The 12,125-nt window shown below is 44.7% G+C and overlaps 1 protein-coding gene across 10 annotated transcripts in view; it reads left to right on the top strand.

Annotated features, from left to right (window-relative positions):
• The window catches only part of ADGRB1 (adhesion G protein-coupled receptor B1), a 288,586-nt gene that overhangs the window by 262,199 nt on the left and 14,262 nt on the right, over window positions 1-12,125 (top strand). For 7 of the 10 annotated variants that reach the window (XM_066566903.1, XM_066566910.1, XM_066566935.1 and 4 more), the window contains 6 exons: window positions 26-197; window positions 1,327-1,422; window positions 4,019-4,073; window positions 7,661-8,337; window positions 8,994-9,029; window positions 9,648-9,752. In XM_066566903.1, coding sequence (XP_066423000.1) covers window positions 26-197; window positions 1,327-1,422; window positions 4,019-4,073; window positions 7,661-8,337; window positions 8,994-9,029; window positions 9,648-9,752 — 1,141 coding nt within the window. The remainder of the gene's footprint in view (window positions 1-25; window positions 198-1,326; window positions 1,423-4,018; window positions 4,074-7,660; window positions 8,338-8,993; window positions 9,030-9,647; window positions 9,753-12,125) is intronic. The other 3 variants (XM_066566919.1, XM_066566962.1, XM_066566965.1) reach the window with 1 other exon arrangement.

A 12,125-nucleotide genomic window follows, 5' to 3' on the forward strand; every position in this document is an offset into this window, starting at 1 on the left:
GTTCCCTTTCCCTCTCCCTTGACAGGGCATCCCTCTGGAGCTCCTGCGTGGTGCTGCCCCTGCTGGCTCTCACCTGGATGTCTGCAGTCCTGGCCATCACCGACCGGCGCTCGGCGCTTTTCCAGATCCTTTTCGCCGTCTTCGACTCCTTGGAGGGATTTGTCATCGTCATGGTCCACTGCATCCTCAGGCGGGAGGTGAGAGGGAGGAGTCATTATCTGTTACATAATTAATGTTTTTTCCCATAAAAACCACATGGAAAAGTGCCCAACCAGCTGGTAACTTCTCTAACCTTACAAATTTCGCTTTGGGGGAGATCGTGACCACAAAAACGGCTGTGACATTTTCGGTCAGAGGGAAGGAGGAATGAATCAGGGTGGAGTTTGGTGAGATGGGATAACATGTCAGGCTTTGCTTGTTTACCAGCAAAATTCTCATTTCCAGAATGTTCACACCCCTCCTCCAAAAGATGCCGCATTAAAGAAGTGATTTGTGTGATTTCAGGAGAGGCGAGATGCACTGAGGTTTGCAGGATGAAATCTGTGCTGGCATTAACACCCTGATATTCCAGCTAGGAAGTGCAGCCAGCAATAATCAGGCAAGGAAATTGAGGAAATTCTCTTCAGCCTCCCTGTGGAGATTTAAAATGGTGAATTATATCAGGGAAGAAAAGAACGAATCTTTTATGTTTCTTTTATTCTTTTCATCCTACAGAGTGGAGAGACTATTAATAACAGAGACAGGAAGGGGCTTTTTTTTCAATATTAATTTTATCTTCTTACAGTTCCTTTAAATTCAGTAAAACAGATTAATTTCTTATGTCAGGCCAATGAAATCAATGGAATTACACCACTGGCTTGGCTGAGACTCCTTCCACTAATTGCATTATGAATATGATTCTGCATTTACAGTCCATTGCAGTCACCAGGATTTTTTTTTCCAATTATTTCAGTGCGTTTGGGATCAGATTTATATTACAGGATCCTGATCAGACTTTGTAGACACCAATACAATGATTAATGCGGGAGCATCCATTTAAAACATATTGCAAGCTGCAAAATAAAGGACATTTTTATTCCTGACTGTATAAATCAAGCAAATGGAAGTGACCTAGGCAGTGACCTGGGGTTGCTGGAAAAACTCTCAGTTTCTCTTCAGTGTGTGAAATATATAACACACAAACCTTGTGAAAGAAATGCCTGGGTGCTGCTAAAGCAGGGTCCATGTCCTTTTGATCTAACAAGGGCTGTTTTTATTTTGGATTTCAGCAGAATTTAAGGTGGTTTGGTCAGTCTGACTCTGACCTTTGCCAATCTGTTCCTGCAGGTCCAGGATGCTGTGAAGTGCCGGGTTGTGGATCGTCAGGAGGAAGGGAATGGAGACTCAGGGGGGTCATTCCAGAACGGACACGCTCAGCTCATGGTAAGGAAATCTCCCACTTCCCCTTTAGTAGGGGTTTTTTGGAGATTTTTAACTCATAACTGATAATCAGAGGACCCTGTCCATCCCAGATCCTGAATTCGCCATTCTCATTTCCTTTAAACTTTTGCTTCAGCAAACAGAGCCCTTAAAATGGACTTTTTCACACAAATCTGGGGCGTTGCATTGTAATTTTAAGGTTCTCAAGCTCACACACCAGGTTTTTCAGACATCTTGGTGAGATCCTTTCTTTCCCAGAAAAATAAAGAACCAAAATACACCTCCCATGTCTTCCAGACCTTTTAATCCCCATCAAGCTGCCTTGTCCTGGCTGGAGCTAGGCAGTTGTAGTTTAATACTGTTTTAATTACAGTCTGTTGGGTTACTGTCATAAAAAATGCTGTCTCAGAGGGATTTTTTTCTCTCAAAAGCGCACTTTGCTTCACTGGGAATAGTTTAAGCTCTGTAAATTGTGGTCCTGTTGTGTAAGTCCTTTGCAAACAGTAAAGGAGTAGGCTGTGGGCCTTTGCCCTGCATCTGATCCACTGTTATGATGTAGTTGATGCAAGAAACATTTAATTTTGGAGATTAAGATATAGATATCAGGAGAATCAGATGATTTGAGCAACTTCCAGGAGCTCCTGGTTAATATTAGAGCTACAGCACAACCCAGTGATGTTTTTTTCCAGCAGTTTCTGCCTGGGTACGAGGCCTCATTTCAAACAGCACAATCTTGGAGTCAAGACATCAGCAGAGCTTTAATTCCACCACACCTTGTGGTGTTTGCTAAAAACAGGTGCCTCATTTCTCATTTAAATGCAGAGTCTTCTTATTTTCAGACATGTTCTCGCTCTGCCTAATTGTGGGTAATTAGAGAGCCCCTTGCATGCCTGGTGCTTTGGCTTGTTCAATAACAGACACCACAATCAAACCCAGTCTCTTCCATAAATTAACACCCAGAGCTTTCTTATTCTCCCTCTCTAAATCACGTGCCTTCAAATTATTTATATAACCCCCTCCAGATTCTCAGCAACCTGACAAAAAAGGTGGATCCTGTGATTGTCAGTCTGCTGTCGCCATCCCAAGTTTCAGGGCTTTGCATCCCTCTACAACTCCACATTTCCATCCCTTATCAGCCACCTTGGGAAATCCTGTGTCAGCCACGGGTTTTTTAGCAATGTTGCATTTCCTCCTGCACTGCTGACGCAGCGCAGGGTGTGTGGAGGAGCAGGGAGCTTACAATCACTTTCCTCACATTCCAGCACAAAAAGCTGCAGAATCTGGCTGTGAGTGATGACTCCTCACTGGTATTTTTAGAGGGGTACAATGTTATTTTGTTGTAAAATCACCGAAGGAATCAAAAGCTTTTGCAGGATGACATTTTTGCTGTTACCTTTTCTGTTGATCTCCAAATCTGCCCAGCTAGTGAAAAGGAGCTTAGCTGAGTAGAACTGTTTTTTCCCCACAAAATCTTGTTGACTGGTATTAAATATAAACCTGTCTTTCATTTGTTTATCAGCAGAACTACTGCAGGCTGTTGAGCTGCATTTTTTTCTGGAACTCCTGTCATGAAAATGAGATTATATTTTTCTGTGTCATCCCATTTGCCCATTCGAATGTTAGTTCGATCGTATTTCTCTTCTGGTCTTTTCAGATTTTTTGATATCCCAAAGAATTTTCTGGGAAATTAATATCAGGAAGGCTGAGATAGTTAAAAAACTCTTGGCTCTCAACCTGCTAATATTAAAGTGTTTATCCCAGGGGGATGGGGATTTTTCCCACATTCTTCTCAGTATTCAAATGGATTTCATTTTGTCACATTAATACAATTATGTTAAATGTCTTTCTGAAATGATACCAGGAATAATCAGTGAACTCTTCTACCTTTTGCCAGTCTGCAGCTTCCCCGTTACTCCATGAAAGCTCACGGCCTGCTGTGACTCAGTTTATCCAGTTCTTTGAAATGTTACCTGCTCAAAGCTTCAGAAAAAGGATTAAGTCCTCCTGGGAGAAGAAAGGAGTTCCCTTTGGCTGCGCACACCACTTGAAAAAGTTATTCAACCTTTGTGCCTGTGGGAACCATTGATTTTATGTGTTAAGAGTTTCAGAAGCAGAGACTTGTTCCCACTTCTTGTGGCTTGGTGACAGGTCACAAAAAAGCCCAGTGGGGGTTGAGCAATCCCAGCAGGCTCCCCAGATCTCTTTAATAAAGGGTGGGGAATCCACTTAAATTTATGTGTAGAGTGATACATCCAAAACAGTTTGGGCCAGAAACCTGTTCCCTGTTTTTTTAGGGGTGTGCATAAATGTGTTCCAGCAAGATATTTTAATCTGCAGCCCAGGAATGAGTGAATGGATGAGCAGATGAACAGTTGAAAAGCAATGTTCCAGCTTTATCAGTGATAAAACTCAAAAGCCAACGGGTGGAAAAACGTGGTGTGTTTTCCATGTTTGAAAATCCACCCAAATTTCTCCCCTCCACTCTCCTGGCAAAGGCTGTGCCCACCTCACTAATAAAGTGGGGATTTTGCATTTTCCAAGCCTTCCTGTCCCTCACTACCCCCTTTTGACCCCATCCTCTCTGTTCTCTGTCTTTCAGACCGATTTCGAGAAGGACGTGGACATGGCTTGTAGATCAGGTGAGCACATCACAGGTGAGAATCAGCAAGTGACCTGGTTTGGGGATTGAACTAGGCCATTTTTTTTTCTTCCCTTTCTGTTTCTTTTGTGTGTGTCTTGGTGCCTTGCATGTCCTCACGTAGGTTGCCCTTCCTTTCAACCCCAGCCAAAAGAAAGCAACACCCTGAATTTTCCCTTTGCTTTTCCTATTTTCCTGTAGCTCTTTTGGCCTTTTAACTGAGATCAAGCCTTGCCCCTGAGGAGTTGTTTTTTGCCATGTAACACAGTGGCAGAGAAGAGCATCAAGGAAGAAGAGATGGGATCCATCTCTTCATACTCTGATCCTTCTTTGTTCCAGCAACCTCTGCTGGGGTCATGCCAACCTCAGGCAGCTCTGTGCTCATGAAGGGTGTCTTTGTAGAAAGTCTGGAATCTGGAGAGCCTTCCCACTGCTCCACCTGGCTCCAGGCTCTTCTGTGCACCTGGAAGTGGTTGGATCTCTCCTCCTCTGCCTGCTCCTTTCTGCTGTGTGTTCATCACACAGGTTGCTCTGGATCCTGAGGATGTGCATGCGTTGACAGCCCCTTTTCCCAATAATCCCGGGGGTGCCTGTGCTGCCTGGATTCTCCCTGGCTGCCTGTTCCTCTCTGCAGGTTTCATCCTCTCCTGGTCCTGGTATGCCTGACCTTTGGCTGAGGTTATTTTTCTTACCCTTTATAGATACTGAGGCTTTCATTTGCCCTCCCAGACTTCTCCCCTCTGCCAAGCAAGAGAAATACCAGCTTGCTTGGGAATTGCATAATTCATATCTCCCAAACCAGGATCTTCCAAAGCCAGGGACAGCACACTCTGTGTTCAGTTACCACTATGGCAAAGCTTCTCTCTCTATTTTTTTATTAATCTTTCTTTCCTGCCTTCCTTCTTTCCTTTTTTCTTGTGTTCTTTCCTTCTCTCTTTCTCTCCTTCTTTCCCTGCCCTGCCTTTTTTCTTTCTCCCCTCCCCTCTCCCTTTCTATAAACATCTACCTGTCCTTTTCATTTATCTTTTTCTTTATCTCATCTATCATTTATTTATCTGCTTCTAATGTATTTATCTATAATTCATCTCTTTCATTCTGTCTCACAATCACTTATTTATCTCTGTCCTCAGCTGTCGGTCTTGCTGCACCTGTTATTTATGTATTTCTATCTGTCAACATTTGTCCCTGCCACTGTGTTTCTGTGCATTGTCTATCACTGTCACTATCATTTATCTGTCTAATATCTATCTATATCTTATTTATCTTTTCCTGTCCATCTCTCTGCCTCACTCCCTCTCCCTGTGCTTATCACAGTCACAGTATATTTATCTCACTTACCCCTGTGATATCTTATTTCACGGTCTCTTTTGTCCATTTATCTCTTTTCAGGGTCTCTCCATTTTTTTTCCCTTTCCGTTTTTCTGTCTCACACTCTCTAATTTAATTTCTAGCTGTCAGCCTCTTCTCATTTGTCTCCCTCCTTCTCTTTTGACACCAAATATCTCAGTCCCAAGAAGTCACGTATGAAAAACGTTTGTGTGGGGCCATGTCTGAATTGAGGGGATGATCAGATCAGGCAGAGTCAGCTGTAAACCCCAGCAGACAGAGATTCCTCCTCTAGAGGAGCCTTTCTGGATCTGCCACCACACCTCTTCATCCCAAATTGAGTTTCCCAGAGGAAGGGAAGGAGCTGATTTGTTTCACGTGATTTCATGGCAGGAGCCCCTGGATCAGCAGCTTGCCAACAGCCTAAGCTTTCCCTCCTTTGCCAGCAGCCAACTCTAGAATTTGTATTTGTCTGCCTGGAGATTCTCCTCATCTCATAAAGTGCCATTAGATTGTGCCAAGATAAGTAGTTAATAATAAACCTCATTTCAGAGACCTTTTGGAGTGGTGCATCATCCCATGCACTCTGCTTATTGAATAATAAAATCCAGGAACCTGTCCAATGGTTTCTGGCCATCATTTCTCCTGGAGGCACCATCTCCCCTCTTGTGATGGATTGGAGATGTGGCTGAGACCACTCAGAACCCTCACACATTGATCCCCTGGTAGGATTTGCTCCAGGGCTCGGTGTTGAAGGCTCACTCTGCTCCTTGCTTGGAGATTGCCAAGTGGAAACCTCTCCAAACCTATTTTCTGTAACTGATGTGAGCATGGAGAAGAGCCTGGATCAATAAACCTTGCTGGGACTCCCAAGGGAAGGGCTTGACTTGCTCTGATTTATCCCAGCAATGCCAAGATGTTCATGGCTACCAGAGTTTTCAGCTTTAAAAGCTCTTTACAAGCTCTTTTTATTCTCCTTGGTGCCCTGCTCATCCTGCCTTGCGTGCTCTGTAGTCTTGGGGGGGGAGTTTGATCTTCCCTCACTCCCACTCAGAGCTGGTAGGAAAATCAATGTGTCCTCAGTGCCATGGGATGCCCATCCCACCCCGGCCCACATGGAGCAGCTGAATAATGTCAGCTCACCCCAAAAATCCTTCTCCCTGGTCCTAAAAAAGATCCATTTACCTATTTTTATTTCCTCCTTGCGGTGGGTGAAAGGGGAGCACACATTTCTTTCTCTTTTGCTGTGCTGAAGTCCTGGGTAAGTAGCCCACAACACTTTGTCCCTGCCCCACAGTCTGATTTCCATGATTTTCTGATTTTTCACCCAGCAGAGACATCAAGGTTGACATCATTATTTTCCCAAGATCTTTGCTGCAGCCTGAAATCAACTGAACAATAGATTATTATGCCTGGAAAAGGGGCAAAATATTTTTTTGCAGACACTGTTGTGTGGGAATGAGTGTCCAAATGTCCTTTATGACATGTTCACTTCCTCCTCAGTTTAAAATGTTCCTCTCTTTTTAAGGAATATTCCCATCACCACTTGCTTTCCTGAAGGGAAATTGAAAATTGCTAAATAATGAGCTCTCACAAAGGCTTACCATGATTACTGAATGTAAGATTTATGGAGAGCAGTTTGAAATTCTTAACAAAATATGGTGTGTTTCAAAATACCAATTTATTAACACTGGAACTGTTAAGGGAAAAGAGCAACCTGAAGTAGTTCAGTGAGTTAATACAAAAAATTAAATTTGAAGGGAGCTGGAACTCGATGATCTTTTAAGTTCTCTTCCAGCCCAGACTATTTGACGATTTTATAGTTCTATGAATAATTAATAATGTTGTATTTCAGCTATTTCCTGAATCAAAATAATCTTTTTACATGAAAGTAACCTTTTATTTTAAAGAATTCTACTCCACAGGCTAATAATGTATAGATTTCTTATATACATGCATATAGTAGATGTACTAAATATCTAAAAATCTCTTTGGTTTTCAGGGTATTGTTATCAACATGTTGGCCTAGATGGGAGTTTTGGCCATGGCTGTGTTGGAAAACTCACATCACAGAGAACTCTCCCAAAATAACAAAGTTGTTTTCCTCCCTAGCTTTAATTTTGCCTTCGGTATCCTGGATTTTAGAAAATAGAAATAACGTTAAACACCGTTGTGCCTCTTTGGGAGAGGTGCTGGCGGGGAGTGACTGTGGGAGGTGTCTTGATGTGTCAACAAAACCCCAGGTGAGGTGCTGAGGACACTTCTCTGTCTCCCCAGTGCTGAACAAAGACATCACCACGTGCAGAACCTCGACCATCACGGGGACCCTGAAGCGCCCGTCGCTGCCTGACGAGGAGAAACTGAAACTCAACCACCAGAAAGGCTCATCCAACTTCAACAGTCTTCCAGCCAACGTCTCCAAGATGCACCTACAGGGCTCCCCACACTACCTGGGGGCCATCAACCTGAACGAGTTCAGCAACCACTCCCTCACCCTGAAGAAGGACAAGAACCAGCCGCCGAAATCCATCTACATCTGCGACGGGGACATCTTCAAGAAGTTGGACTCGGAGCTCTCGCGGGCGCAAGAGCAGACCATGGACACCAGCTACGTGATCCTGCCCACCAACACGTCCACCTTGAGGGCCAAACCCAAAGATGAGAGCAAATACAGCATCAACATCGACCAGATGCCTCAGACACGGCTCATCCACCTCAGCATGGCCACCGATCCCGGCTTCGTGGTCAAGAGTCCCCCGCGAGAGCCGGTGACCATGGCGTGCAGTGAGGTGCAGGGTTCCTCCATGATCCAGCAGCAGCAGCAGCTGGCTCCACAGAACATCTCCAACGAGTCACAGATTCCCAACAGCCTGTGTGACACGGGTGACTCAGGGAACTCGGGTGTGGTGTCCAAGAGCGAGACCGTCTCCACCCTCTCCATGAGCTCCTTGGAGGTGAGCGTGGAGATCGCGGTGTTGTTCTCAGCCCAGGGTGGTGTTCTGCCCTCAATCCCGCCACTCCAGGGGGTTGGAAAAAAGAACTTCAGGGAAATTGTAGCCCAGGATGCAATGCCAGTGTCATATTACCCTGAGGGACCAGTGGCATGAGGTCATATTTTGGAATGTGATGTCACGGCTTCCAGAGCACATTCCATTGCTGGATCAACTATTTTTAGCCCTACAGGTGCTACAAAGTAAAAAAAAAAAAAAAAAAAAAAAAAAAAAATTATCAAAGCTATTCATTTTAATGCCAGGCACATGACCTGCCTTATCTTTTCCCCTTTATATCCTCTGCCCTATCTGGCCTATTTCCCATTTTGATGGTTTCAGTCACGATTAGAAGACCCCAGTAATCCAGGCTGGAGTGGGCTTGGAGCAGCCTGGGATAATGGAAAGTGTTCATGCCCATGGCAGGAAGTTGGAAGTGGCTGATTTTAAGATCCCTTCCAACATAGATGATTCAATAACTCAAAATATTTGGCACTTCCCATCATGAAGAGCCAGAAAAACACATTAAAGGTGTAGAAAAATGGAAAAGGAAAGAAGAAGAACTTTTCCTGTTTTATCCTCTTACTAACCTTTACCCATCTTTTTCTCTCCCGAATACCCAGAGGCGGAAATCCCGGTATGCAGAGTTAGATTTTGAGGTGAGTGCATCCCTTTCTAAATGTTGGTCCCAAATTTTTTGAGCCACCCTCTCCAATTATCTCACCTTGCCAGAGCACACGAAATCCATATTTAGCCTGCTTATACATGGAAAGGGAAATGCTTCTAGAAACTGCCCTGCCTCTCCTTCTGGGCAGCACTAGGTAGAAGTGAAATGGAGACTGGTTGAATTAAAAAGAAAATGAGATTGCAGAACAGTTTCTAATGAAATTTCTTGAATTCTGCATGTTTGGGTGAGCTCTGAACACATTTACAGAAGTGACAAACTGAGGAAAGGCTGGGCATGGGGACAGGTATCAGTTAAAGAAGGGCAGCAAACCTTCTTTAGGACATTGACAGTCAAGCTCAAATTCTGCAGCATAAAAATTTGATTGTTGCAATTTTAAGGGGTTTTTTTAGGTCAAAAATTAGTATTTTCCACTTTCTCCCACCATCTCATCTTGAAAATAAAGGCAGTACTGCAGTGGGTCCTCAGTAAATGCTGAAGTTATTTCAGGCACCTGCAGGGAGACAGAGCTGGGGTTAAATGATGTAACTCTGGGGGGAGAACGTGTTCCTGATGGGGTTTGCTGACCTGTGGCCCTTTGTGTTTCCTCCAGAAAATCATGCACACAAGGAAACGTCACCAAGACATGTTCCAGGACCTGAACAGAAAACTCCAGCACGCAGAGAAGGAGAAGGAGTCTCCAACAACGGACAGCAAGGTCAGTCAGACACTTCAGAAGCCCTCTGGTGCCAGCAGGAGCATGGGAACTAGCAGGAAATTGGTTTTCAGCCATGCATGTTGCAAAAAATACACATGCACCACACAGCAGCCCAGGAGGAGGATGTCTGTCCCCATGTCTGTCCATGGTGTTGTTTTCCCTGTGTCTGTCCTTGGCATTCCCTTCCAGTCATCCCTTTGTGCCCTATTCATCCACTCCTAGGTAGGAAGTGGAAATTGAGATGACCATGAGGAAATCTGGGTGGAAAGTGGAGAGGGCAGAAAGAGGGGAAGCATCTCCCCTCCCTTGTGGGGCTGAGGCAGAGGCCAAGGTGGCAGTGATGGGATATTTAGGATGGCCACAGCAGTGGGATTTAAGGTGTGATGTTGGGAGCACATTTTGGAGAATGGAGACTATTAAATGTAGGTTATTTGTGACAGCTGATCACCTGTGATATGAGCATGTGGAAATGAGCAGGTCCAGACAAGGCCATGAAGGTTCTCCAAGGGCTGGAGCATCTCTCCTATGAGGAAAAGCTGAGAAAATTTGGATTGTTCAGCTTGGAGAAGACTCCTAGATGAGCTTATTGTGGCCTTTCAGTCCCTACAGGAGCTGTAGAGGGACTTTGACAAGGTCATAGAGTGACAAGAGTGTGGCAGCCAACAAGGGGCAAAGGCTTTAACCTGAAAGAGAGTAGGGTTAGATTGAAAAGTGGGAAGAAATTCTTTCCTCTGGGGGTTCTGAGGTCCTGGCACAGGTTGCCCAGAGAAGATGTGGCTGCCCCATCCCTGGAAGTATCCAAGCCCAGGTTAGACAGGTCTTGGAGCAACCTGTGATAGTGGAAGATGTCCCTGCTCATGGCAGGGGGTTGGAATGAGATGATTTTATAGTCTTTTCTAGCCCAAACCATTCTGTGGGTCCTGTGATATCCAGGAGCAAAGTTTCAGGGAAAAGGGGCCTCCTTTTAAGGAGACAGACTTAGGGAAGCACCTTTCAGCCTTTCATAGGGGCAGAGATCTGGGACTGGAAAAAATTATCAGCAGCCTTTGTAATAATTGTTGTTGTAATTAATAAAATAAGGAAGAGCAGGCAGATGGCAACTTCTTGCCAGCTGGGCAAGGACTGAAGGGCTGCAAGGAATTCTTTCAGCTCCAGATGAAGAGATAAACAAGCAGCAGAGCCAGGTTGGCAATAAGAAATTAAATTTCCTGCACTCCAGGAGAGAGGCAAGGTGAGCTAATTGTAACAATCCTTGGTGATTTGTAATCAAAGCCCCTCATGACAAGAAAGAAATTGAGGGGCTGGGGAGAGAACAGCAACAAAGATGGAGAAGGGTCTGAAGCACGAGTCTGGTGAGGAGCACTTGAGGGAACTGGGGGGACTCAGCCTGGAGAAAAGGAGGTTCAGGGGGGACCTTCTGCTCTCTAGAGCTCCCTGACAGGAGGCGGGAGTCAGTCTTCTCTCCCAGGTAAAAAGTGATAGAACAAGATGAACCAGCTCCAGTTGCGCCAGAGGAAGTTCAGGTTGGATATTTGGAAAAATTTCTGCAGTGAAAGGGTGGCCAAGCATTGGAGAAGGCTGCCTCAGAGAAGAGGTGGAATCACCATCACTGGAAGTGTTCAGAAACCATGTAGATGTGGCACCTGGGGACATGGTTTGGTGGTGGCCTTGGCAGTGCTGGGTTGACACTTGGATCCGTGATCTTGGAGGTCTTTTCCAACCTCAGGGATTCCATGATCCTAAAACAGATCCAGGATGTATCACCCCCTGCAATGTGGCAGATGTGGCACTGGTGGGGTTTATTTTGATGGGACTCCCTTGGAGGGCAAGAGCAAAGCTCAGAGGGTGATGGAACAAAAAGTTTGGGGTTTTTTGGAGGGAAGCAGAGCACTACAGAGGCTTTGGTCTATGTTTGATACAAGGGTATCTTCAAGCTAGGTCTTATAAGCTCTTGGAGATTTATATCACACCCGAGATAGCTCAGTCACTTCAGATGGCATAAAATCAGCTGGATGGCTTCTGTGGCAGTGTTGGAAACAGAAAAGTTTTAATAATAGGCAAAATAACAAAGCTCTTTACAGAGAAAAACTGAGCCAGGGCAAGAGGTTCTTGTTCTTGGTAAAACACCTCACAAAAGCAATTAGTTTCTTTGTTCTCTTCTTTTTCTAGTAAATTGCTTAGGTGGGACTTTTTGGCTTCTGTCCAATTGGCTATCCTTAAGTTTGAGGTGAAGTCCCCCAGGTCCTATGAGGTGTCTTTTCATCTAATTGAGGAGAGAAACGTCTGGGCTTTTTTCCTTTTTTTAGGAGACAAAGGATAATTTTGTCACTGTCAACAGGGGGCACATTCTTACATGTGTTCCGACCCCGCATT

This window comes from Molothrus aeneus, chromosome 1 (genome assembly GCF_037042795.1).
Source record: "Molothrus aeneus isolate 106 chromosome 1, BPBGC_Maene_1.0, whole genome shotgun sequence".
NCBI classification, from domain to species: domain Eukaryota; kingdom Metazoa; phylum Chordata; class Aves; order Passeriformes; family Icteridae; genus Molothrus; species Molothrus aeneus.